The sequence below is a fragment of the Chlamydotis macqueenii genome, chromosome 1 (assembly GCF_036417535.1).
Source record: "Chlamydotis macqueenii isolate bChlMac1 chromosome 1, bChlMac1.mat, whole genome shotgun sequence".
NCBI lineage: Eukaryota > Metazoa > Chordata > Aves > Otidiformes > Otididae > Chlamydotis > Chlamydotis macqueenii.
In genome coordinates, this window is record NC_141556.1 from 16055287 (window position 1) to 16082299 (window position 27013).

The following is a 27013-nucleotide window of genomic DNA, read 5'->3' on the forward strand; positions in this document are numbered from 1 at the left end:
CTGTCACATTGCTTTAGCACAGCACAGTTGAATATACAGGATTGGTATAATGCAAAGTGTTATTACTACATAATTTTCTCAATTTTTCTTCAGTTCTGAAAAATGTTTACTTTCCCTCAAAATTCTATAGACATCTGTAGTTAAAAATATGGCTATAATGGTGCAAAGCTGCAAGCAGTTTTGTCCCATGCCACTTCTCCTCTGTAAGAGGCATCTCAATGCAGTGTTGAGCACTAATACCAAAACTGTCTTTGTCTGGGAGCAGATTGGATTGCTTTAGTTCATCGCCTGTGAGAACATCTGTTGAGCATCTCTGATGAACAGCTAATAACCAGATCTATTGGTTGCTCTTTCCAGCCCTCAGTGCTGAGAGAATTTCAAGGGAAAATAGGGCTTAGCCAGCAAAATCCCTGCTGAATTATATACCCTACGACCACTGACATGTCAATATAACAGCTTTAAGTGCTATAGCTGAAGCTGTCTGCTGTTTCTGAGATGAGGGAACAAATGTACAGATAAACATATTTTTGGCCTGGTTATTGATCTCTTGTAGTATGATTCTCCCACTCCCTTTTTCTTTTTGACTCTCTGATCCATTTGTTATTATAATTGCCAAAATGATCAAAACAAACTGATCAGAATTCAGTCACAACATCAGCGTGTTGCTACATTTTCTTCCCTTCCTTGAAACACACTGTCTGCTTACCCCTAAAAAGCAAAACATCTTCTTTGAATGTTTGTACTACTTCCTCGTTTTCAGGTCCTTTCGTTCTCAAATGCTGTACATACTGAGACAAGCAGTTGTTTTCATCAAACTGTACACTTTGGCATGCTACTTGAGACTCTCTTGTCATGGATCTACTTTTTCCTCTAAACCATTAAAAACAGCAAATCTGTATTAATGCTGTGAAACTCATTCCCTTCTGTGTTTCTGGGGTATGGGTTTTATTTGCTTCCCTCATTATCAGAAACTACTGGAGTCCTCATTCTCTTTCCTTTATGGTCTATGAATATAAGTGTTTGGTATAATGTTTATTTTTATAAAAATCTTACATGGAGCACTTTTTCTTGAATAATTCTGATGTCACCTAAGATGCTAGGACTTACCAAAAGGTACTGGAGAGCTCCCAATTTGGCTGTAGGAAGACGTCTAGGGTGGCTCAGCTACTCGTGAACTTGCGGGCAGGGTGACAGCGGCACCATGTAACCCCATGGCAATTGACTTTGTAAACCTGTTTAGGCAGCAGTGCAGTTGTAAGGAGTACAGGGGATACTGGTATGGAGGAGAAGGAATTGCTGCAATTTTAAGGAAAAAATATGGAGATAAACTAACAATACTGTTACTAAGGGGTGAAGGTTTGTGGTGAGAGGCAGTGCCTTTTTATTAGCTCTACCAACACAGGGAAAAGAACAGATATTTTGGGCATAAATGAGCTCTCTTACTTTTTTCACTTCAGGTCTGAAGACAAGTTTGTGAGTTTAAAAAAAAAAAAATCTGCCTTTCCTCATTATTTTAGCCCACTGTCCTAAAGCCTTTCCCCTCACAGTTAACTTAAGAGAAGGCCTCTTCTCAAGCGCTGCCTGCTTCTCTATCTGTAGCATCTAAAAGAGCATTACCACTGCAAGCCGGGTGGCAGTGCTTTTCCAGTTTGCTTTTGCAGACAGTTGATATGGGACCACTCACTACCTCGCAGCTTCACCAATTCTCCCCGATACCGGTTTTCCCCTCTCGGGAGCGGTGCGTTCCTCCCGTTTGAGCACTGCCGTGCTGGTGCCTCCGGACTGCAGCTCCTCCCGGGAGCCCGAGGCACCTGAAGGAAGGATCTGCTGCGGGGAAGCTCTGCGGAGCGGAGCTGCAGCCGGTCACCTCGCGCGGGCGAGGGAAGGTGCTCCGGCTGCGGGAGGCTCAGCCCCGGGCGGTTCCCGCCTCTGCTCTCCAGCCGGGGCTGGCAGCGAGGGGGCCCCGCGCTCCCCCAAGCCGTACGGGCGGGGAACGCCGCCCCTTGTTTCCACAAGTACCTATTTTTCCTCACTCGAGGCAGCGACCGCTCTCTCCCGATATCCTAAGCCGCGGCGGCGAGCGGCGCATGCCCGTGGGGTGGCGCGCATGCGCGCGGGCGGGGCGCCGCCGCCGCTGCCGCTCCCGTCGGCCCGTGCCTGCCGCTGCTGCCGCCGGTGGCGGAGCGAGCCCGTCGCGGGCCACGCGCGCTGCCATGGTCAGCGAGGCGGGCGCCGAGCAGGGCGTTGCGGCTCCCCTCCCTTCTCCGGCCTCGCCCGCGGCGCTGGGTAACGGCGAAAGAAGCAAGAGGTAGGGGAGAGTGGGGGCGCGGCGGCCGGCGCGGCCTGTCCCGTCCCGCGGCTGCCCGGTGCCTGGCTGCGGGCCTGCGCCCGCCTCGGCGGCGGCGTCCGGGAGCGCCCGCGGCCCACGCAGGCGTGCGGGCTCCGGGCTGGCGGCCGCTTCCCGGGGCCTCCCTCGGCGCAGGCGGCCGGGCGGGAGGCCCCCGGCAGGGGAGGGGTTCAGGCGTGTGTCTGCCCCGCGGGAGTGGACGTGAGCGTTCAGGCGCGCAGCGGCGCCGGTAACGGCTTCGCTCCCAAGTTGTCCGAGTAAAGCGAAAACTGCCCGAGACCCTCAGGTGGGCCTGGGTTGGGGCCGCTTCGAGCGGGCGCTCTGCTCTCCAGTGACGTTTGAGCTATGCTTTTTCCTTTTTTTTTTTTACCGTGTAATTTTTTTTTTTTTTTTTAAACGCAGTTGGCTCTTGGGTTCATAATATGTTACTTTCGTAGTAGTGGATTCCAAATTCTGTTCTTGGTGTTTCTGAGGTACGTGTGTTGAGATGGGCAGGGGGAAGGTATCCGGAGTCTGTAATGGAAAGTGAGTCTGTGTATGTGGGATTAAAGAAACATTGAACAACCTGGATACTTGTGGCTAGATTACAAAAGTCCACATGCTCACTGATGCAGGATGATTTAGAAAGTTACTTGGTAAAGTGCTTTCCAATTATCTGTAAAAATGCCCCCCAGAGCAAATTAAGTATCAGATCCTGGCTCCATCCTTCAGAATCCTTTTTGTCCATGACGTGATCTCTGCTCCGTTTGGAGTCATTGATATGTTCAACAGCAGGGTGCTGAGAGAAGCAGCCTGCCCAGGAAACATTGTCTTCAACTGTTTCCAAATCATGCAGAGAAGACATGAGGAAAATGAAGCTGTGGTACGTTGACTTCAGTGCTGTCTGCATAGGATAGCAGGCAATTCTGTCCAGTGTTGCCACTGTGTTAATGAATGTTATGGCTCTAGTCATTGTGCCCAAGCAGCTACTTTGTCATATCCGTGCTCGTAAGTTTTCCAACTTTTCCTTCAGCTACTCTGAGTGGAGATGACATAATTTTTGAGATGCAATTATGTAATGTAGTAAGGATAGGACCATGCTTCCCTGATTTTTTTTTTGTTGTTGTTGCTGTATAACTGAAATTCTGTTCCAGCACCCATCTTCTCTGCTCACTTTAGCCGTGCTTTCTTTGAATCTTCTGCAACACACACAGTATCATTTTGCTGGTCTCTGCAGGCTGACTTGACTGATGCTCCTGCCAAGTGCAGAGTCTGTGTTCTCACTAAGATCTGAAACAAATTTGTGTAGTGAGGAAATTGCAGGCATAGATAGTGATTCTTCATGTGTGAACTTCCATTTCCAGTTAAGCTTATTCCTTTGTGATTGCATGGTATGGCCTGCTCAGCACCAGGGAGGGGCAGAGCAGGGAACAGCTCTTGAGTAATTTCACCAGGACACGCTGGAGACTTGATGTGCTCTTGAAGCAGAGGAGATGAGTTAACAGATTTTTCTACAAGGTGATGATAGGGACCATCTTACATGTTGGCAGGGTAGGTTAGCTTGCCTGCTTTGGTGTCTTTAAACAGAGGACAATAATACAACGCATTCACAGAATACAGCAAATGCCCAGTGGTTTTCATAGCTTCAGAAATTCTGGGCAAAGTGCAGCATTTCCTCAGAAGGAAAACAGCAGTGCCAACTTGTTAGAACATGCAGCGTATTGGCAGGACTGGGTTGTGATTGTATTTGCATGATTTGGAAACAGTTTAAGACAGTGTTTCCTGGGCAGGCTGCTTCTCTCAGCATCCTGCTGCTTGATATATCAATGACAGAAAGCATGTCGTAGACGAAAAGGATTCTGAAGGATAAAGCGAGGATTTGATACTTAATTTGTTTTGGGGAGCATTTTTATACAGGAAAAAAATGCTAATTTTATTTTGACCATGAAATTCTACAGCTGTAAAAATGTGAAATACACTTTTTTTTCCCCCTTTAGCTTATAGTATGTGCCCACATTGGCTGAATATAGGAGCCCAGAGCAGTTTGACACCCTCCTGAGTTTACGCAGTCTGTTAGATAGTCCCTGTGAAGTCAGTGACTTCCATGCATTGTTAGGCCCGTTTAGCAAGCTTACTTCAGGACTGAGTTTGATTTTTTAAATTTAAAACTCAGTATATCCAATGCCAATAAGAATTTACTTGAGAAAGGAATTAATCGTAGTCCTTAAATGGTGAATGTGCTGGATGTGTCTGGAATGTAAGCAGCAGTGTCCAGGCCAATTTTAACAGTTTTCTGGAAGCAAGAGAGATCATCCAGTTGTCTAGCATGTGTTTCTTGAAAACAGATTTATTAGGCTTTTACTCCCTTATTATTGCTTTGTAATTATGGCCAGTTGGTTTGAGCAATATTGCTTGTGTCTTTTAATCAAAACGATTTATTGTCAAATCAGAGGGAATATATGAAGGAGGAAGTGGAGGAGTGTGCCGAAGATGAGGCGACTGAATCGGAAGAAGACCTTGAATTTGATGAGAGAACTGGATGCCTTTCCAAAGGTTCCTGAAAGCTATGTGGAGACTTCAGCGAGCGGAGGCACAGGTAGGCCTTATTGAGATGCTGACATGATTAATGTTGGCCATTAGCTCAGTCTAGAATGCTCTGGGAATAGAAACTTCAATAGGAGGAAGACAGGCATCTGTATTGATTCAAAACTAGCCAAAATTCGTTTCTTGATTTCTTTTGTGGACTGACAGAGCTCATCTCCTTCAAGTAAAGACATTGTATCTCATCCACATAGATGCATTCATCACTCATCTCAAGGGAGACTTCTGTGTAAAACTGGTGAGACTCAAACCAATGTAAAGGTTCGCTGTAAAAACTTCTAAACAATTACAACTGGAACTGCACTGTGCCAGGGCCATAATAAAACTCATTTGTTGAGTCGTTGAGAAAACTGAGCTGTTTTCTCTGTGTGAGGTTTCTGGGTGAGACTATGTCAGCATGAGCTGAAATGCAGGTTGAATTCAGCTCTATGCTTTCATAAAAGAGGAAAAACATTCTCCAGAGGTGTCTAGGAGCTGGCTAAGTTGGCTAAGTTAAGCATCAGAATGACGATGAGCTTTCTAAAGCTTTTTATCTTGAAAGTGTAGTTGATTTTAAGATTAAGAAAAGCTCTTTGAAGAACCAAGCGCTTTACTCCAGAGCACATGCTTGTACTGTCCTCATTAGTCGCTTAAGCTTCTCTCAAAAAGCTATAGCTTTAAGAAGTACTTTTTCTATACATCTCTGAACAGAAAATTGTGCCTGTAAGTTGGGTTGGGTTAGAGGTAGCCTGATGGAAATAGTGACTTCACCTATTGGACTGTTGGAATTGTTTGCAGTTAGATAGCAAACTGCTAGCAGTTAGTTTGAAATGGGGAACAGAAGTCTCTCTTGTGTGCAATTCTGTCTGAAACTCGGTTGAATAAAAAGTACGAGAAGCAATTGCAATCTACAGATAAGCCTTTGAAGCCATTACGCTGCTTGTGTAGAAGTAAATATCTCAAGGATCTGTATTACTTTGCTGTGTTTCCTGAATTGCAGTGTTAATAATTAAAGGATTGTTGTATATAAAATAATCTGTAAGAGCTGATTAAATAACTCTTTGTTAATGTTAGTCACAGTTCCTGAGAAAGCAAGTGAGTTCTGCTTATATTGTAATTACTAGAAACACAATAAATGCTTAAAAATAACCTTTTTTTTTTTTTTTTGTAGTATAGCACCATCCTTCTAGAATACTTCACTTTGGTGAAGGGTGCCTTAAAGATTTCTCAACACCAGAAGTTACTTTAGCATTCTTTGGTTTATCCCAATAACCTTATAAATTACATTATAGGATTGTCTTATTCTGTGCCATTATAAACTTTTAATATAGTGTTCCTGTTTCAATCAGGATTGAAGTGCCAGCCTTACTTTCTGGTGTGGCAGGGGTGCAAAACATACCAAGACTATTCTCAGACTTTCAGTGCCTTAAAAGCCATTGCAAAATAAGTACTGGTCTCAAATGGGCTGAGACTCCAGCTCTGGGGTGGGAGAGCCTTCAGAAAAGAGGATCTGTCTTTGGAAATTCTACAAGACTGTTTTCATTTCAGATCCACAAATACCTTTGCTCGGAATTACGCAGAAGGCAGCTATGGCTCTAATTGTTTATTTGTGTTGGACAGACAGTATAGCTCCAGCTTCCCTGTTGCATAGCTGGAGTGAGTCTGGCCTACTGGGCTCCAGAAGGAAATTGATAGCCAGAATAATTAACTGATTAGTGCATCTGCTTTCACAGTATGTGTTGACATGAAGATTTTCGTATATATGAATGTTACATAGTTTCAGCTGAAAGCTAGAGCTTGAAATGTTGCTGATCAACGTGGCAGTCAATGCAGCAGCCAGTGGTTTCTTTCCTGATCCTGTAGGACAGTCCCTTTGTGTCCCCACACAAAGAGGGGGTGTGCCACCTCTGGGCTGTAGACCGCTGTCTAGTGAATTCAATCCTGTCAACAACAGGCTTGATTTTTTCTCAAGTTGTCCTTCACAGCCTCTGTAGAAATACTCCATAGAATACAGATGGAATATACATATTGTCAATAAGCTGTGCAAGTCACTACTGTGCTCCATAACTGAAGTTTTCTTCAACTCAACAGAAGCCATAATTTAACAGAAGGGGTGTAGCAGGTGCTTCTGTGCATCTGTTACCACATTTCTGACTTTGTGCAGCAGGATGATCTTCTCTTTGCATTGTACAACTTTGCAAGTGTGATGAATGAGGTGCTTTGGAGAGAAATAAGGCACATAGGCCATTAAAATATACCAATTGGTTTTCTTCCTAAAAATTATTTCAAATCAGTTCTTCGCTTATTTAGCTATTGGTAGAATGGACAGCTATGTGTTGGTTATGGCCAGAAGGAGAATTGTTTGAAATATTGGAGTGGGAGACTGTGCAGCTATACACAAGTAATGTAGTCGAGGACCTTTTTCTAACTGGGCAGTGCATGTAACACATATTAATTCTCTCGTCTGCTAGCTTCTTGGCTCTAAAACTAGATATCAAGAAATTGTTACAAAAACTTAGGTTGTAGACAAGTGGTGGCTTGAAGAGACTTCATGGCACACCTTCTTCTTTCGTACTTAAATTTAGGATTGAGTTTGCCTAGACCATCCCTGACAGTGATTTGTGGACATTTTGTTTTATGTGTGGAGGAGGATCTAGCCTGTTCTTAAATCTTCCATACAGGGATTTCACAGCCTCCCCATCGTTCTAGTATTTGATTGTACTTAATGTAAAAAGTTATTTCTTGATGCAAAGGTAGGACTTGTTCTTTTCCCTCCTTGTAAAAGCAAATACAGTAGATGTGAAAACATTTTTTTCTAAGAGCAGGTTATGGATTTATAAATCAAAGATACCAGTATTGTACTGGTAATACCCAGGTTCTGGAATGTTAGAATTTTGTTCTGCTTATGGTTTGGAATAATATTTCTCACAGTCTAAACTTCTTTCTTTTTCTTTTGACCACTCAGTTTCTCTGATAGCATTTACGACGATAGCTTTCCTGACTGTAATGGAGTTCACAGTGTATCGGGACACATGGATGAAATATGAATATGAAGTAGACAAGGATTTTACTAGGTAATTTTTGGCCATTATAACCCTTTTTAAAATTTAAGTTGTCTGTGTTTCGGGACAGAATAGATTTTAAATGTTCATATGACTTGCAAATGATTGATGATTGAAATTAAAAATGCAATACTAAAGAGACTTTATTTTTTTTTCTGTCGATTGATTTGGATTTTTTTGTTTTCTGGAATCTATGAAGAGGAGAAATTGAGATTTCTACAATGAAGAAGTCAAACTAGTGTAGGTTTGTTGGTGGAGTCCCATGAAGAATTATTTGCCAACAATTCAAAGGATATTGTACTATGTAACTCCACATCGGCTATGTAATTCCAACCAGATTCACATGGTGCTTTCTCTAGTTTATGCAGTTAGTATATTGCCATTATCCTTTGTGCTGCTGGAGGTGAACTTTAAGCGCTTGGAACCTTGACTACATTATCTAGAGATTGCTACTATCTTGTCTGCAGTTGTGGCCTCCAAGATTGAATGAAGATACATTTGCTGTTGGTTTCACGTGCTTGTCTGGACTGCGTTCAGCTTTTTTCCTGAGGTGATCAGGCATCCATGAGTCCATGTGAAGTTAATGGAGATTTTGTGCACTGAACACCTTTAAATATCATGCGTCTGGAACTGAAATAACTTAAAAGCTGTTTGACTAGTTGCTGTGGTAACAAGCTCAAGTTATATATATAAATTGGATGTCTTGTACGTCAGAAATAGCAAAGGTTTCTGTAATGAAAAAATAAAAATATGGGAAATATGCATAAAAAACTCAAGTTAGAGTAAATCCATTCAGTCAGATGGGAGTTTTGCATGTAGGTCTTTGTTGAAGTAGGTTATTTCCCTAGCAAAGTTATCACACAGGAAGAATAGTCTAGTGGTTAAGAGACTATTGTGGGACTTGGGAGATGTCCTGTTGCAGATTTTTCAGTTTAATTGTGGGCTAATCACTCAGCCTGTGGTTCTGTGACAATTTAAACCAGTGGAGATTGGTATCACTTTAACTGCTCTTGTCCTGTCTCCTGACCATGTCTGATCCCAAGTTGAGCCCATGTTGAATCCCTTGCCTATGTGATTTGTTTGTGGTCAGCTAAGCTCCCAGAGGCAACTCCCTGGAAGTGATGGGACCCTATGATTATAGTGAAGGGATTTATTTGTTGTAGTTTAAATGACTTTTGTTAAACTAACATGAAAGCCAATAGAAAGTGCCCAGAATATTAGGGAATGCAACACAGTCAGACTTCTGGTGCAAGGAGTTTTTTGGAGTGTTGATTTTGTTGGGGTTTTTTTATTTTTTTTTTTCCTCCTAATGGGAAGAGCTATGTTTCATCTCCCCTTATTATGGAAACATTTAGGATGAAGACCTTAACATAGAAGGCATTTGCTATTATAGTACAGGAGCACTTTTGAGAGAAGAGCTTTTTCTAGAAGCAGTACTAGTAAAACCAATGATCCTTATGACATGGCAGCATTTTCTGGGAACTGGTTTTAGCAACTTCTCAGCCTGATACTGAATGCTGATTAGGATTGGAAATACAATGGCTTGTCTTAAGGAGAAAACAGGAGGAAGGTGCTCAAATATTTACACAGTTTTAGATTTCTAACTCTTACACTGTCCTGTTCCACTGCCTTCTGTGGAATTTATTGCACTGTTATAGTTCTGGGAAAAAAGAAATAAAATAATGAAAACTATATATTCTTAGTAAGAGTCTGACAAACTTTTGGACTAGTAATATTTAAAAAAAATCTCATGGGAGTTTCATAGTAAAATTAAACAGGGAAGTCTGATGCTTTTATCTCTTAGGTGGTCATCAGTGCTTTAATAATTAAAAGTCCATCTTGGTTCACTCAAATTTTAAGCAGCTTAAGTTTGTATTTATTGATGTAAACTTTGTTATTTGACTGTTTTTGCAAGTAATCAGAGAATTTTAGTAATATGTCTCTTGATACTTGTACTCAATATGACTTACTAGCCTTTTGCCTTTTTTTCTTTACAGTAAGTTAAGAATCAATATTGATATTACAGTTGCCATGAGGTGTCAGTGTAAGTATTCCATCAGTGAAAGTTTTGAAACTCTTTAAAGGCTTTTCCGAGTACGCATTTGCTGACAATGTAGTTGGATATTGTTCAGAATACTCTAACAGTGAGATTTCTTCTGATTGTGATGGTATGTAGTGATCTTGATTGCATATGACTCACTGAAAGAATTGGTAAGAGATGTGAAGAGAAGTATTTATGCCATCTCATTCGCATCTCACAGTACTTTGCTTTGTCTGTCAGCACAAAAACGATCTGTTGTTCCAGTCTCTCTCTACCTGGAATATTCTAAAAGCTTATTGTGAGACACAACTTATCAGCAGGAGTTTATCACAACTTTTATTTATGAACTTGACAAATATTAACCTGGTATATTGTTAAACAATACTGGAACCATCAGGTAATTTCATCCTCCTGATGAACATATGGATGCCTTCCCATTTAAAGGCAATGCTTACTATTCTTTTGACATCATTTAGGTCATAAACCATTATTTGTATGGACTGGTTTTGGTTGTACTGGACTGAGAAAGAGAGAGAATACTACTTGTACCAAGAATGCAAGCAAATCTTCAAGTCTCACTTTTTTTGGCAAGGTTAAACCTTGCATTTGTTGTGTGGTACATCAGCACCATACAATTTGTGTAACTTTATCCTCTGTTTTGACTGGTCTTGATTTGGATTCAGTGCTTATGAAACAGGAAAAAATATTTATGCATAGCAGATCCTGGAAAGCTTATGTGTGTGGCTCATACAACATCTTTGAAAGTGTTACATCAGTGAGAAAATATTGCAAATCTGAAAAGTTTGTTTCTGGTCACTGTGCATCAGTTGATGATACTTTGATATGATAGGTAGAAAAGTGGGATTGTGTGGTTTTGCCCTACATCCCAGTAATAATCTGCTTCTTGCTGGATTTTTTTTCTTTTGGTTTGGACTTCCTTAACGAGGAACAGTAACTTATACTGAAAGTTTACGGTTGTACTGTGAAACTTAATTTCAACTTGGACTTCTTGTTTCTTTGTTTATGATCATCTGCATGATTCTTAGTATTTTTGTCCCTGTTTAAAATAGATGTGGGGGCTGATGTTCTGGATTTAGCAGAAACGATGGTTGCCTCTGCAGATGGACTAATCTATGAACCAGTAAGTTGATTCTTATCTTTTTCTTTAAAAAGGAAATTGCTCTTTACTGGTGCGAAGCACTACTGTGCTGGCTTGCTTGCCTGTATTTTTTTTTTTCTCCCTACAATTGGGCTGCACAGAACCTCCCCAAGTATTGTCTGATCCTTTAGTGAGGTCCGCAATGCTTACCACAGGAATCTGCTAGGGAAAAAAGTCTAGAATTGGGATTTCTGTGTATTCACTCTCTGCAAATACAGCAGATTTGAATGTAGGAGACTCCCAGATCAGTGCTTCTTAACAAGCTAGTGATTAGTACAGCTAGTTATTTTTATGTATGCAAATTCTAGCGTTAAATGCTAACAGTATCTGCTATGGAAGAAAAACTACTAGAGCTCTCATAAAAAGAGCATTGATGTAACTGCTTTTTAATTAGGAGAATACTGTGATTCTAAAAAGGAGTAGAAAGTCAGTATGATATCCTTGCAACATGAAATGGCATTAAAGATCATAAATTGGGTTAGTATCCTTTTAGTTTCTGTATTGCGAACTGAAGGCTCTGGAACTGTGTAAGCCTATGCTCTTACAGGGGTTTTACTCTCACCTCTGCGCTGTTGTAGCCGCTGTATGCTAGCGGTTGCCCCAGTGAGTATAATCTTAGAAAGATGAAACTTTCTCTACTTGATCTCTTTTGGCCATAGCTCTGGGTAGGTCTGAGCGTTAATTGCAATTGAATTTACTGTCTGGAGTACATCAGTATTAACAGTACGTAGATTTGGATTCAGTGCACAGATGTTACTGGTGATGTTGTGCTGATTGAAGTATAGCAGGTCTGGTAGCTTGTCTTAAAGAAGTGCTGAATGTGGAATGACCCTAGAAATAACCAATCTATACTTGGACCCTTGTCTCTCAAAGATTACTCCTCGGCTTGTTTCATTGCTGTTTGCATCAAGACCATGCCATGTTAGTTACATCACTTAGAAGAAGCAGCAAGTGGCAATTTAATTCTAGCCCGTGTTAGTCAAAGGCTAGAAGGGCAGAGACTGCTGACTGAAGTTATGAGAGCTTTTGGAAAAAATTCTGAAATTATAAATGCAAACAAGTGAATAATTTGGGGGAGGAAGGGACAGAAATTCCGTATTTGAACACGAAATGTATTACTTAAAGTGCACCGTCCTTTCATAAACTCCAGTATGTGGTACCAAGGGTGAAGTTGATTATAACTCCCCACGCCTTCCCACACTCAGTTCTCTTCTGGGTTTCAGGGATGGGATGTTTTATCAGATGTGTTATTTTTGTTTCAGGTAGTGTTTGATCTCAGCCCACAACAAAAAGAATGGCAAAGGTAAAGCACCGAGATGCATGCTTGTGGTTTGTGTTATTTGTACTGGAAGTGACTTTGAGGTATGCCAGAGACACATGATAGAACTATGTCTTGGGTCTAACAGCTCCTGATTTTAATTTAAGAGTGCAAACTTGTGAAAAGATATTAATTTACTTTGCTTTTCTCATTATTTGAGATCTCTGTTATGGAAGAAATTGGCTTTGGACTTATTTGTGGAAGTGGGTCATGCAGTTGCAAGCCGAGATGTATGGGCTCACTCATATGTGTTTCCAAATGAATGCTTTGTAGCACAGGTTTTAACTATGGGTTCAGATGTGTGACAGATAGTTTGATATCTAAATGTCAAAGCTGAACCATAGTAACAAATTGACATGTAACTGAATTGACACACTTTATAGTTTAAACTGGGATGGCTTGGTTGTGTGTATGATTGCCGTACTGATAGTCTTCTAATAAAACCAGAAGCTTATCTGGGAGTCTGGCTAGTTTGAGTATTTTGGTAACACACTGCTGTGAACACCAGAGCTTTAAGCTCTGTATAAAATGTAATTCTCAAAGTTTAATGTAACACTTTAATACTGACATGAACCTTGCTAACTTCTCAATTTATGATCTGCAACTGAAGCTGATAATTGTGAAGTTCTTTTTTGCTTTACTGTTGCATGCTTTCACACTTGTCTGTGTAATCTTTAGGATGCTGCATCGAATTCAGAGTAGGCTGCAGGAAGAACACTCTCTTCAAGATGTGATATTCAAAAGTGCTTTTAAAGGTGCTTCTACAGCACTACCGCCACGGTAAGAGAAATAGGGATGTTATGTCCTCATTCCCTCTACCGCCTGCCCTATTTAATTAGATTTCATGTTTTATTGTGGTTATGATTTTATTTTTCCAGAAAATCTTAAGAAAATAAGACCTTACTGCTTTTTATTGCATTTTAAAATAGTATACTTGATACTTGCTTTGAAGAGCTGTTGTTTTATGAAAACCTCTGGGGGTTCCAATCTGGAGAAGTTTTCCAGGTTTTCTGTGTATGTATATACACATGTGTATACATAATACAGACATACATATAAATATACATACACACCTTTTTAGTCCATTTTATCTGATGCTTCCTTCTTAATATGAATTAATAATGCCAATGCAATACTAAGCAAGAGTCTTTTTTTTTTAATTAAATAATATTTTTCTATCCAGCAACTTTTTAAAAAAAGTCCTGCTATTAGTTGTGACTTCATTCTTTATGGTTTTAGAAGAATCAGCTTTTGAATAAAAATATATTTGTTAGTAAATGCCCTGGTCTAAGATAGCACTGTTAAAATTATGTGGAGAAACTTTTCTGTTTTCACTTTATTCCAACTACCCACAAAATGCTGGGAGACTAATGCATAGAACACTTGGTCTGCCAAAGTCTAGATGGTATTTGATTTTTTAATCACCCCCGCCCCCCCCCCCCCCAGCAAAAATGCATTCTACAGGAAAGCTGAAATTGCTTTCCCCTTAAAAACAACCAAACCCCAAAGAAGCAAACCATAAATAAAACAAAACCAACACAGAAAACGCTGTGTCCACTTTCCATGTTGTAATTTCCCTATCTGAGGGCCAAATATATCTTTTCTTCCTAAGGCAAGGCTGAAGAGGGCTCAAAGAATCTTTTTTCTCATTTAGTTCATGTCTTCAGATTCATTAAGTCCTTCTGTGCCTCTGTGATACTTGTTAGTGTAATATTTGAGATGGTATTTATGCTTGAGATGTGTTTAAAAACTTTTTTTTTTTTTTCCATCTTCCTCTAAGGAATGGATTTGGAAATATGTTCTGAGTTGTGGACATCCCAACAAGTGTGGGAAGAGGAAGGTTTCGTAAAAAATAAATGTTGAAAGCTGTTCTTGCAACAGTGTTGTTAATTTAACTAATATATTTTTTTTCTGTAGCATTAAAACTTTCCCAACAAACCGTTTTTGGTAGAAGTAACTGGAAAAAAAAAATCTCCAGGGCAGCAAGATACGCTTAAGGTTTTATGTTTTCTATTCACATGTTCAGGTATCGTAAGTTAGCTTTGTAGGCCAGACCTCTGAATACGAGTACGAATGAAAGCTTATTGGTTTCATCAGACTGACCTTTATTAGTTTCCTTCCCCTCCACTGTCCCTGCTGGAATTCCATAATAATACAATAAGGAGAGGTAGATGATAATGCTATATCTTTATGCTAGGAAAAAATAAATCTAACTGTACTACTCTTATTTCTGTTAGAGAGTGAATATTCTTAAGTACTCTTTCTGTTGTTTCTGTTTAAACAGGGAAGATAATTCATTACAATCTCCAGATGCATGCAGAATTCATGGTCATCTCTATGTCAATAAAGTGGCAGGGAATTTTCACATAACTGTGGGCAAGTATGTTCTGTTCAATTCCTGAAAATAAAAAATAAAAAAAAATAGACTTCTACACTATATACAGTGCATGCACGTACATGTGTTTGTATGCTTTTACACTTTTGAGTTAATGACTGTTTTTTATTAACCTTCCCATACTCATGCTTGGTAGTATTTTCCATGTGGTATCTTCTTGTGCACAGTTACAAACAAATTTCTTCATAAGTTACTGAAACAATGCAGTACGTTGTTGCATGCAGTGTAGTGGTTATGAATTCCAGTGGAATGAAAACTTGAAAATAAGTCCTCTGTACGTGTATGACGTGGAGTGGACTGCTTGTACGTGTGTCCATTCTTTGGGCCTGTCCAGACTTCTCCTTTCTGTTAGTACACAGTTCACTGACGTGGATGAAGTGTAGATATGTGCCATTTCAGTGCTGAGGTATTGTAGTTACAGAACCATAGTTGGGGAGCTAAATACATGTTCATCTCGATTTCAGGAGAGGCTCTCTGATATGCTTCAGCAGTGGTATTAGCTTATATACACTGCCTACAAACTTGCGTTAACTTTTCTCTGTGTTCTCTAGCTTTGCTGTCCTCTCTTTTCTTCCTGCCACCTCTGTCACCACAGCTCTTAGCATGCAACTCGTACTCTGATTTATCCACGTGTAATTCCAGCTGATGTCTTTGTGTGGGTATTTCTCCAAATGTCACTTCTGTCTGGCCTTGTACCACCTCTCTGATTTGCCCTTAGATATGTAACTTCTGAAGCCCTTTTCAGAGCTGATCGTTCCAGCCTTTCATCTGTACTGCCGTCACTTCTCTCTTCCTGTCTCTGGTTCTGCAACCCTGAATAGTCTTTTGCTTATGTTTGCCTGCTTTTGCTCATCATGACGTTTGTACTTCTGCCAAGTTGCTCTCTCTCTTCTTGTAGGGTTTTTTAAATGGCTTTTCTCATTGGCCACCTTTGTACCTTTTTACCTGGTTATTTCCTGTCTTGACTGATCTCATTGTCTTTCTCCACCTTCTGTTTCTCCAAAACTTATATGCCTTTGGTAACGATATAACTTAAGCTAAGTAGGGAGGGTTGCCTGCCTTATGGGCTGGACTGGTAGGGTTGAAGTGTGGCTCAGAGACTGTTTTACTTTCCAGATAGAATTGCACTTTTTCCCTCTCTCTTTGTGCTGTTACCAGCCTCTGCATTGTACTTTCTTTGCGGGTCTATAAACAGGTGTGCAGACCTGGGGTTAACTTGCTTAAGACAGGGAGCAAATACAGAGCGTAGTTAACTTGCTTGGAATAGAACAAGTACGGTAAAGCCTTCATGACTCACTTAAGCAGTTCTGTATCTTTTCATGTGGTAGGCCTTGGTGGCTTTTCTGGTAGCTTAGTGACTTGATGTGGTTTTGATACTTCTAAAAATACAAGACACTAATTTTGTGTAAGAGGTCTTATGAGTCTAATATTCCTGTACCTTGTCATTCAGACTGTACTTGACAGTAATAAAAATGTTGTTTTTTAAAAAAAATATACACACAACTTTTATATAAAACTTTAATAACTTATATATAAATATATATAACTTTTATAAGTTTTTTATATATACACATATTTAATAACTTATATATAACATATATGTTGTAAAACATGATAATTTTTCTACATAGTCATGCTTAGGAAAGCTATCTTTTGTGTGGATTCATTAAACAAATTTTTCATAAAACATATCTTGTTTTCTTTAGGGCAATACCACACCCTCGAGGCCATGCACACTTGGCAGCCCTTGTAAGCCACGAGTGTAAGTTCTTTCTGTCATATCCATACAAACGAGATTTGTTTTGTTCAGACTGCTGTCTCCTAATTCGTATGTCAGCATAGGTTGCTGTTGTGAAGGTGTGGTAGCTGGGGAATTGCGTTGTAGAAGAAAGTGAAGAATATTCTTTGCAATATTATGACTCAGTAGTGACTTAGTTGCGTACATTTAACAATACTAGTGTTATCTTTAGGTTGCTTCTACAGTAATGATAACATCGGAATCTCAGATGTATTTTGTAGTAACATAGATACCATACAAAATTCCTGTATTTGAGCCCTAAGTACCTGTTTCCTGCAAAATCTGTTTCTATAAGGTTAAAAATTTCTGACCTTTGTCCTTAGAAATGTCATTTTTAGGTTATGAGTCTAGATATTAAGTGTGTGTTGCTGCCATGCTTAATGTGAGGCAAGGGTGGCTGACAGAGAAAAATGAACTTGGTGTTGGTTAAACTTCCAAATACCTGCCCGTGAATTTATGTCAACACAAGTGTATAATATTGTAGAGCTTAAATACCTTTGCAAAATCAGGCAATGTAGTAACTTGGTAGTTGCCTTATGCTTCCTCTGTGTATTTCATTTATGAAATTTTAGTCTTTTTAATACCATTACATACAAGAACCTGAACTGTAGGATAACTTCAGTATTTGGACAACTAGAAATTTCCTGTTATGAAATACTAACTCTCTTCAGCTCCAGAGTTGATTCAGATAGAGTTGTAATTTGTTTTAGAAGTTCTTTTCTAGAGAAATTGGATTTCTTTGTTGAATATTTTGGATTTGAGTTTTGTTTGAAACATGTATGTAGATTTATTGATATAGTCACAGGCACAAATCCAATGAAATGCACACCAGTGTTTGAAGTATTCTAACTAATGTGTTTTCCAGTGTGAGAAACAGGTGCATTTTATTGTCTGAGAAGAGTACAGCATCTCATAGTTTTAAAAAGTTTCATTCCTTTGTATTGTTTTTCAGCCTATAACTTCTCTCATCGAATAGATCATTTGTCATTTGGAGAGCTTATTCCAGGAATTATTAATCCTTTGGATGGAACAGAAAAAATAGCATCAGATCGTAAGTGTTGTGTGTTTAGAAAAGCATCTTGTTTTCTATGTTTTTCCAATAATTAAATTTAAAATATTATCACATTTAATGAATGTTGTGATTCATGAACAGCACATCCTGCTGAATTTTGTAGCAAGCAGTGGACTGTTCAGTTATGTACGTGGCATCTTAAATGGATGATTTCTTTTTAATATCAATATCACTGTACTGTTTCACTGAAGTTGATTTGCAGTTTCTTCCAGATACGTGTTAAGTTACAGTATGTCTGAACATATTGCAGAGAGTTTTGCTACAGTGGAGATTCATAGATATGATTGTTGTTGTAACAGGGAAAAATAAGTCTGATTTAGTTAAAAAAAAATAGCATCAGGAGTCTTGGATTCTATTCCTATATTTGGGTTGTCACTTCCACAGTGTATTTTGTGCAACTACTACAGGAAGGATTTGTGTATCGCTTTGCTTCCTCATGTATAAATAAAGGAGTATAATAACCTACTTTACAGAACTACCCACACCTCATCCTCTGATTTGCATTCCCTGTGAGAGTGGTCCCTAGAACCTTCTAAACTGTCTCACAGTCAGTCAGGCCATTGACTGTTCCAGCCAGAATGGTAGTTTGTAGTTCAAACAAATTGCTTCAGTCTGTCTGTGTTTGTTCTCTTAGGAAATTGCATGAAGACAGAGCAATCATAAATGCATGAAGCATGCTGATTGCTCTAGAAGAATTCTCTAGAAGTCTGTCTAATCAAGAGAAAAAACATAACCAGTTTAGAAGGGCTTCCAGCATTGTGTAGACAATTCAATGGCTAAAATCTATTCAAACCACTGTCAAGATGCATAGTGTGCAAAATGTGACTGTGTGAAACTTGTTCAGTTCTAGTGTCCTGGAAAACACTGTCCATGTGTTTCTTTTGAAGCTTTGAATAGCTTAGTGAATCTTTTCATTACATAGGTGTCGTAGTTCAGCCCCGATCGGGACCAGACTACGCAGTCTCTCTCTCGCTCCCCCCACCCTCTGAGAGAATAGGGGGAGATGATATAAGAAAAACGGGGAGAAATCCTTAAAGTTACCGTCACGGGCAAAACAGACTCGACTTGGGGAAAACTATTCATTTATTTCTAAAATTAGCAGGAGAATGAGACAGGGAACAAGATAACCTCCCCCCCACCCCTCCCTCTTCCCAAGCTTAACATTATCTCTACTACCTTCCCCTCCCGAGCGGCACGGGGTGGGGGGAAGGGAATGGGGGTCGCGGTCAGTTCATCACGTGTTGTTTTACGCCGCTGTATCATCGTCAGGGGAAGAACTCCTCGCATTCCTCTTCTGCTCCAGCGTGGGGTCCCTCCCACGGGCCACAGTCCTTCATGAAACTGCTCCGGCGTGGGTCATCTCTTCCACGGGTGCAGTCCCTCTAGAACAGCTGTCCCAGCGGGCCCTCCACGGGCCACAGCCTCCTTCAGGCCTCCACCTGCTCTGGCGTGGGGTCTTCCACGGGCTGCAGGTGGATCTCTGCCCCTCCGTGGACCTCCATGGGCTGCAGGGGGACAACCTGCTCCACCATGGTCTTCACCACGAGTTGCAGAGGAATCTTGGCCAGAAGCCGTATTACTCCTCCCCCTCCTTCTTCACTGACCTTGGTGTCTGCAGCCGTTCCTCACAACAGGCTGGCAGACGTCTTTCAGGATCCTTTTTACATCTTATTCACTTCTCATCTCCTCTCCACTTCTTGCAGCCAGGCCGGGCCGAGTTGGGCCCAGTCGGCTGCCCGGCAGGAGGCCAGAGGGTGAGGCCTGCAAGGCCCATGAGGCTCGCGCCTCCCCCTCTCTGCCCCCCGCTCAGCTGCTTCACATCTTCTCCTCCTTTTTTTCCTGTTTTCCCCTACTTAAATACGTTATCGCAGAGGCGTTATCACGGGACATTCTGCTACCAATTGGCTTGGCCTTGGCCAGCAGCGGGTCCGCCCTAGGCCCGGCCGAGTCCACTGAACAAAGGGGAGCGACTTCTAGCAGTTTCCTACAGAAGCTACCACCTTAGGCCCCCCATCACTAACAAAACCAAAACAATAGGTAAAATGTAAATGTATCTGAGTGCAAATGTGACATAGGCCTTGCCCATGGAAACTAACTTGGTTCCTGCAGATGGGGCTGAAGTAGTTTCGGCAGCACTGGGACTCCTTGAAGAATGTCCCTAGTGTAAAGGGCTTAGCTAATTAACTATTTAAAATATTATTTGTTTTATTTATTTATGAATGTCTCAGATGGTCTTTGTACTTAATTTGACAATGAGATTTGTTTTCTTCTAGACAACCAGATGTTCCAATATTTTATCACAGTTGTGCCAACCAAACTCCATACCTATAAAATTTCAGCAGAAACTCATCAATTTTCAGTGACAGAGAGGGTAAGTAGAAGTAAGAAAAAACCATACAGAGAAAAATCAAACAGTGGTTGTTCTTAACAAAAACTCAGATACGAGAATAAATGGAGAGTTAGTGGTACTATGGTTTCAAAAACTCCTCTAGTGTGAAGAGACTGCTTGTATAATGTTCCAGTGCACTAGATTTATCTGTAAATAATGTAATACTGATGGTAAAATATACATACTTGGTGTCACGTGCCAACTTCTTGCATTGGTGTTTTGCATCCATAGATCTGGAGCCTGATATTAGAGTTAATGATAGATACCCAGTAATTTCCACCTCACTGTATACTAATAGTGGTGGTGGTGGGAAAATCCTGTACGTTTTAGGTCTGTAATCTTGTGTGTAGCTTTGCAAATACTTCATCCACCTCTAGCTTTTTATCCATGTGGGAAGCAAACCAAAGCATGCAGCTCGCTTGAATGACATGAACTTGGTTGTGGAACGTTAGAAATGGAAACAAAGGTAGTTTGTATGGAAGATGAATCTCTCACAGAAAGCGTCTCTGTCTCTCAGCTGTCTTGTTAATCTTTGTTCAACCACCAACTTTAATTATTATCCGGACTAGAGAGCTTCCACTTCTGGGCTTGGAGAAGCTTTTAGTTCTGAATCTATAAAGTAAGTAGTTATTGCAGTGCATGGACAAATCGTAAGGCACTAATTTTAAAGACTGCTGTAAATAAGAAAAAGACCTTATGTGTACCAGTTACATGGCTCATTTCCAGACACTGAACTCTGTTTTGGTCTTTTAGTCAAAAGCCAAAGAAAAAAAACTTTGTGAGAATTTTAATTAAAAAACACCAATAAAGCAAGAGGTAAGAATGAAGCTCTGGGCTGAAAGGAAATTCAGAGATTAAGATGGCAGTTCACTGTAATAGTTTGTGGTAGGGAGAAAAATCTTTATTTCCTCACAATTCCATGCAGTGCTTCTGAAAAATACATAGCTCGGGGAAGCAGGATAGAGGTGATGTCTTGGGGTTCAACTTGGAACATCCAGACTGCTGAAGGGAAAAGTTCACTCTAAAACTCATGAATGCTGGTGTAAAGAGAGGAATGAAGAGGAATTTTGTAATGCAATATGCTCCCATCTCCTGCTGGTCTAGCAGTCTGCTTCATATTTTCTCTGCATGATCCGTGCAACAACTAAGGCACTCCTTAAATTTCTGGACATCAGTCAGCTGGTTATGTTACTTCTTATTGCTTTTTTTTTTTTCATCTTGTATTAAATTTTTCTCTTCTGCTGTAAAGATGATTTCTATCTGCAGTCTTAGTTAGCTCTTCAGTTTTGTTTTTTTGGAGGTTTTTTTTTTTTTTTTTTATGGAAGTTGCAACAGAGTGACAGGTTGCTTAGGAGAAAAGCTTGTGAGTAGTGGTAAAGTGAGCGCTGTCTCAGTAGTTAGCCCTGTTGCCTGTAAGGCTTGCTTGCGTTTGCCTTTGGAAACCAGATACCCCTAGCAGACGAGCTGGGAAAGGCTTTTAAGAACAGTCAACACTGAACAACTTACTGCATTGATTTTGTAAGAGTAAGCACGTGTGCAGACCTGGAAAAAGGTGGTCAGCTAGCCATGGCTAAAACTTGAATACAGTGAGGTTTAAGTGCCAGTGGTGAACAGACTGTGTGGGAAGCAGGGTTTGAAAGGTGTGGGTAGAATCATCTGCACTATTTTTGATGTTTGAGATACTGTATTTATCTATGTTAAAAATATTTAATTCTGGCAAGGTGACACTGATATCTGAGATATCTGATGCAGGGCTAGTTATTCTCAGCAGATTTTAGCAACCAACAGTTAAATCTTCTGCAGCAGTAGAAGCTAGAAGCAGACCAAAATGGTTTGCGGAAAAAGAATTATGTATCTTTTGAGGGTGGAGTTCTGGGTGTTCTGTTTAACTTCATATTCTTTTTTCACCATTTGACCTCAAAAGACCAATAAGGCTTAGGAAACAATAGAGGAAAAACAAACAAACAAAAATCTTTTGTCCCTTGCCAATGGCAAGGTTCTGTTTAACTATCTTCAGTCTTCTCTTCCTTCTTAGTATGCCTGATCATCCATCTTTTAATGCTGAATGTTGTCATGCTCTTGAAATATAGAAAGCATTCTGTACTGTTTTGGGTTGGGTTTTTGGTTATTTTGTGTTTTTTTTTTTTTTTTTAACCACTGCCAAGTTTCTGTGACCTGATATCGTAACTAATATATTATTTTAGCATCCTGTTTGGTTTAGTAGGAAAAGAAGCAATATTGTGTTAACGTTAGCTGACCAGAGAAGTTGTCTAGTCTGTATTTTCCAAAGTGGCATTCTGCTTTCTGTTTTTTTTTTACTGTATTCTGCATGGTTTTTGAGCACAAACTGTTAAATCTACAGGTGAAGTGGAGCTGTGATATATTGCTTTTCTGTTCAGTCTTGCTTGTCTGCCTCCTCTGCTTTTGCTAGCCTAGACATGGCTGAGTTTGTCTTCAGTCAGTTATGTTCTTGTCTGCTGTCCTTGTATGTTTTCAGCCAGACTTACCTGGCAGTGCATTTATCAACACCTTTCACTAACAACAAAATGATAGCAAGCTTTTGAAAGAAACTTAAGATTGCACTGAGGTTTTTTTTTCTCCTGAAACCTTTTTTAAGAAGTAGAGATTTATAGCAGCCACACTCTCCTCTTTAAGAGTTTGGGCAAATGAGAAGAAACTGTAGAAGTTCTTGGGTTAGGACTGAGACATCTGATCTGTTCAGAGTAGTCATGATGATTTGGTTGTTATTTTTATTGAGGTGTATTTCTTGCTTTGTGACTGTTGTCTTAAATGATCAGTCTGACAAATTTTGAAAAGGGGCTTGATGCTGGTATTCAGTTTTCAGAGTCCAGAAATTTTGACATTTTGATCTTTTTCCTTTTTATTTTTTTTTTAATCAACATAATGGATTATAGCATATGTGTATGGTCTAATTTAACTTAAGCTTCTGATTTTCCATCACGGTATACTCTAGTTTAGGGTCTTCCTTAATACTTTTAGGAATCAGCAATCGAATCCTCTGTGGCATATGAATCTAGAGATCATAGAATCATAGAATCTAGAGATAAGCCTCAAGGAAGGAGGATGAAGCCTAATGAGTCTTAGATGCAGTATGTACTTATATACACCCTCTGGGAAAATGCCATGGCTAAGGCTGTTCAACAACTTAAATGTCTCTTGAAGGTCTCATCCTGATTTAAGTGATTGATAGCAGCACATAAAGTAGGAATAGTTGAGGCACTGCGTTATACCAGTGCACTCAGTTGCCTTCACAAGCTAGACCAAGACTGCAGCACTTATCCTCATAGGTACCAAAAGCAACCTAGTTACAAACATACTTGTTAAAGGACCATGCAAGCAAATCTTGAGAGAATGGTACCAGAGCCTGATAATGAACATTGATGTGCAGCACCAGGACCAGTGACCAGGAAAGTAAATTCTTGTTTAATGATGTTTGACTTTTAGAAGGTAACTGGGAAAAGTTATCTTGATGTTCCCTGGTCTTCTCTTGATTGCTAACTCTGATTAAGTAGCTCTTTGTCATCACATCTGTTAAGATTGTTTTCCTCGTACCTAATAAGAAGTTACTAACTTATGTTTCTCCTTTCAGGAAAGAGTAATTAACCATGCAGCTGGCAGCCATGGGGTGTCAGGAATATTCATGAAATATGATATCAGTTCACTTATGGTGACGGTGACAGAAGAACACATGCCTTTTTGGCAGTTCTTAGTGAGGCTCTGTGGCATTATAGGGGGAATTTTTTCAACTACAGGTAATTATCAGTGCTTTCACTCTTAAGTTCTACCAGAATTGTTTTATGGTTGTGGTGATTATGTTATGGATAAATTACAGGGGAGTCTTGAACCTGTAACAGATTTAAGACAAAGTGCCCATTTGTGTGCAGTGAAATGTTCAATGAAAGCTCCTCATTTTTGGTGTCCCAGTATGCTGTTTCTGCTGTCCTGGGGTCTGCTGTTTCCTTTTTGGTAACTACATAGTTTATTTACTTCTGGAAGAGTGAGGAGATAGACAGATACAAACGCACACACATATATACACCTACACGCACACACTGACTTCTCATATTCGTTGTATTTCCTATAGTTGAAATCCAGTGCTAAATCAGTGACAAAAGTTGAGATGAAATTTCCATCTGAAGTAACTGGCAGGATTTTCCTTGTGTAACTTGTCAGTGTACTGCAAGATTTACTCCTTCAAAGAGAATAAACGAAGTTTAGAATACATGATTCACTTATTAGTCAAGACATAATACACTATCTCGATTACAAGTTATTTCTTTTCTTGGCTTTCAGTTGAAGAGAGCATAGTAAAGAGACCTTAAACTAAGAGCTTTCTTTCAAAGTAGTTATTTCTGTCTCACAGAATGTATTTTCACCCATGAAAGCTGGGCAGAGGGAATTACATTTGCATGGATAGCTTTGGTTTTGCTTTTGTTGATGCATTTCAGAATGTTAGAATTCCTCCTACCTTTTATGTTTTCTTTTTTTTTATATTAATTTTTCAGTGTTTTGCATACTAGCTTACTGCACTGTATCCCATTCAAGTATTGTGCAGAGTTTTATTGTTACACTTCTGTAAATACTACAGTTTTACTACAATTTAATTCTTGTTTGACATTGCAGGAATTTTACATGGCATTGGAAGATTTGTAGCAGAAGTTATTTTTTGCCGTTTCAGACTGGGCTCTTACAAATCCACATCCGTAAGAAAAACTTTCTTTAAGTATTAAATAAGTGATACAGCTACCTGGGGATGGATGATAAGGACAATTCTGGGACTTGGTCCCAGCAGAATTTAAGGTGCTTGCAAGAAACCCTCCCCTTGACATATGTATGAGCAGAGATTCAATAGTTTTAAAAAAAATGGTTGGAAAACCTAACATGTAAGAAAGCAAGGTGTTTTTCAAGAAGCAGAATAATGAAAGAGTCTCTTTGAGATTTCTCTGCTATGTTACTTCGGTCATCCTTACTATATTCTTTTTATTTTCATATTGCTACCAAAATTACGTGTTTTCCTAGGCCTCATCAGTCTCCCTCCCATATTCTTCTTCTGCTTAGCCTGCTGATGGAAGAGGCGGCACTGTGTGCTGCAGGGGCTCAGTGTTGGTACTGATCAGCCTGCAGTGTGAAAGAGCTGAGCAGTCTTTACCTTTCCCTTCATTGGGCATCAATAGGACTGCTCCTCTGGCAACTACCTCATTTTATTTTATTTTTATTTTTCCCATTTAAGCCCTTAGGTAGCCTTTAAGACTTCTGCCTTTCTCTCAAATGTGGTTGACGTTTGCCAGCTAGCAAGGTTATGTGAGAAGGGGAGAGGAAGGCAGGCAAGCAGATGTGTGTAGTTTTTATGGGGGACACCAGGCAAAAGGCATACAAGAAATGCCCAAGAATAAAGTGTGTGTGTGTTTTGAGGGAGGGAGGGGAGATTCTGGTTTTGGACAAGCTATTAATAACGCTTTGTTTTTATTTGAATAGGACCCACTTCCTGATGGCCACACAAGCAACCACTTACCTCTAATTACAGACAATAGTACGCATTAGCCTCCTGAGAAAACTGTCTTTGCTCCTGCCTGATACAGAAGACATTTTTTTATAATAAAGAAAACGTTGTGCAATATGCTGAGACAGTGCTGATGGGCAGCAAAAAAAAGAAGCCTTTACAAAAAAAAACCCAACAAAACAATTTGTGTAATTTTTTGTCTTTCTGAGTGCACATGGAGTCATAGGAGTTTGTGAGACCAGTGAGGTGGACCATCTTCTGGAGATTAAAGGAGTGTTGCTGCCAATCTGGTATTCACAGTTGAGCTGAACATCTTTGTGATGACTGCCATGGGCCACTGAAACATCTTAGTAACCTTGGTTCCGTGCCTGGGAAGGCTAGCAGGCTCCAAGGAGAAAAGAATACAAGTGGGATGTGTGGAAGGGCCGGGCAGCAGGCAAAGAGGGACAGTAATAGAGCTGGGATTTCTCTTAGGTGTACGGGCTGGGGTTTGGGTTTTCTTGTTCTTTTGTAATGGTGGGGCTGGGGGCTGATTCTTACACGTGGGGCATGATCCTAGAAAATCCTGAAGAGGGAGATGAGAGAGAACTCAGGGAGTAAGGTGGAGCCCAAGCCATAACATTGGTTGTAGCTGCTGCCTTTGTGTAGTCCCACCATTCCTTAGTGGAAGAAATGTGCGGACCAGAGGAGTTCCTCTGTTTTCACACAGCCGCTTCGCCAGTGGGGAGAATATCGCTTCTGCTGTTCATGTGGAAGTGCCCAAGGACTCTGAGAATGGGCTCCAGTGTGCACAGCTTTTTTGACTTGGAATAAGAAGCCTTTTAAATAAGGCATTTGACTGTAGTTTTGATAAAAGGCAAGACTCCTTAGCAAAAGATCAAAAAAATCTTTGTACACCTCTTTCTTGCTAAAGAAATTGCTTTGATGGAACTGTTCTTGTACCCCTGCTGCTAGTGTGTAAGCCATGGTATGTAAATCCCAGAGATGGGGATTAAAAAAAGCAAGAAGCTGCCTTGCTTTGGTTCACCTAAATACTGCAGAGATGTGGAATTCGGGGTGGCTGGGAGGTCTGCTAGCCCAGGCAGGGCGTGGTGGAGTTGGTAGTAGGTGACTTCAGGGAATCTGAATCATTTTGCTGCAGACAGATGATGAGGGATCTGCAGAATTAGTCGTTATTGTTCATGAAGGTTTTTGTAACATAAATGAAGAGAGCAATATCAGTTTTATATTGTAAATATGCTACTGAGAATGAATGTTACTAATGCAGATGGTGCTTTGAGAAACTGAACATCCTCTTACTGCTGAACTACCGGCATAGACCTGTGGTTAAACAGTTATTCCACCAGGGTAAA

At 40.2% G+C, this 27013-nt stretch overlaps 1 protein-coding gene across 2 annotated transcripts; it reads left to right on the forward strand.

The window, feature by feature from the left end:
* Nucleotides 1–2133: 2133 nt before the first annotated feature.
* ERGIC2 (ERGIC and golgi 2) lies at nt 2134–26672 on the forward strand. 2 transcript variants are annotated; one of them, XM_086746678.1, is made up of 14 exons: nt 2134–2308; nt 4777–4922; nt 7872–7980; nt 9966–10012; nt 11080–11150; nt 12431–12471; nt 13165–13266; nt 14771–14866; nt 16588–16643; nt 17632–17730; nt 20025–20122; nt 23751–23913; nt 24785–24864; nt 25637–26672. In XM_086746678.1, exons 2-14 carry the CDS (start codon nt 4817–4819, stop codon nt 25700–25702), a joined length of 1134 nt encoding a protein of 377 aa, XP_086602804.1. In that variant the 5' UTR covers nt 2134–2308; nt 4777–4816; the 3' UTR covers nt 25703–26672. The 2 variants fall into 2 exon arrangements, with proteins under 2 accessions (XP_086602804.1, XP_086602811.1); XM_086746685.1 differs by lacking the exon at nt 9966–10012 and having other exon boundaries at nt 7872–7979.
* Nucleotides 26673–27013: the final 341 nt, after the last annotated feature.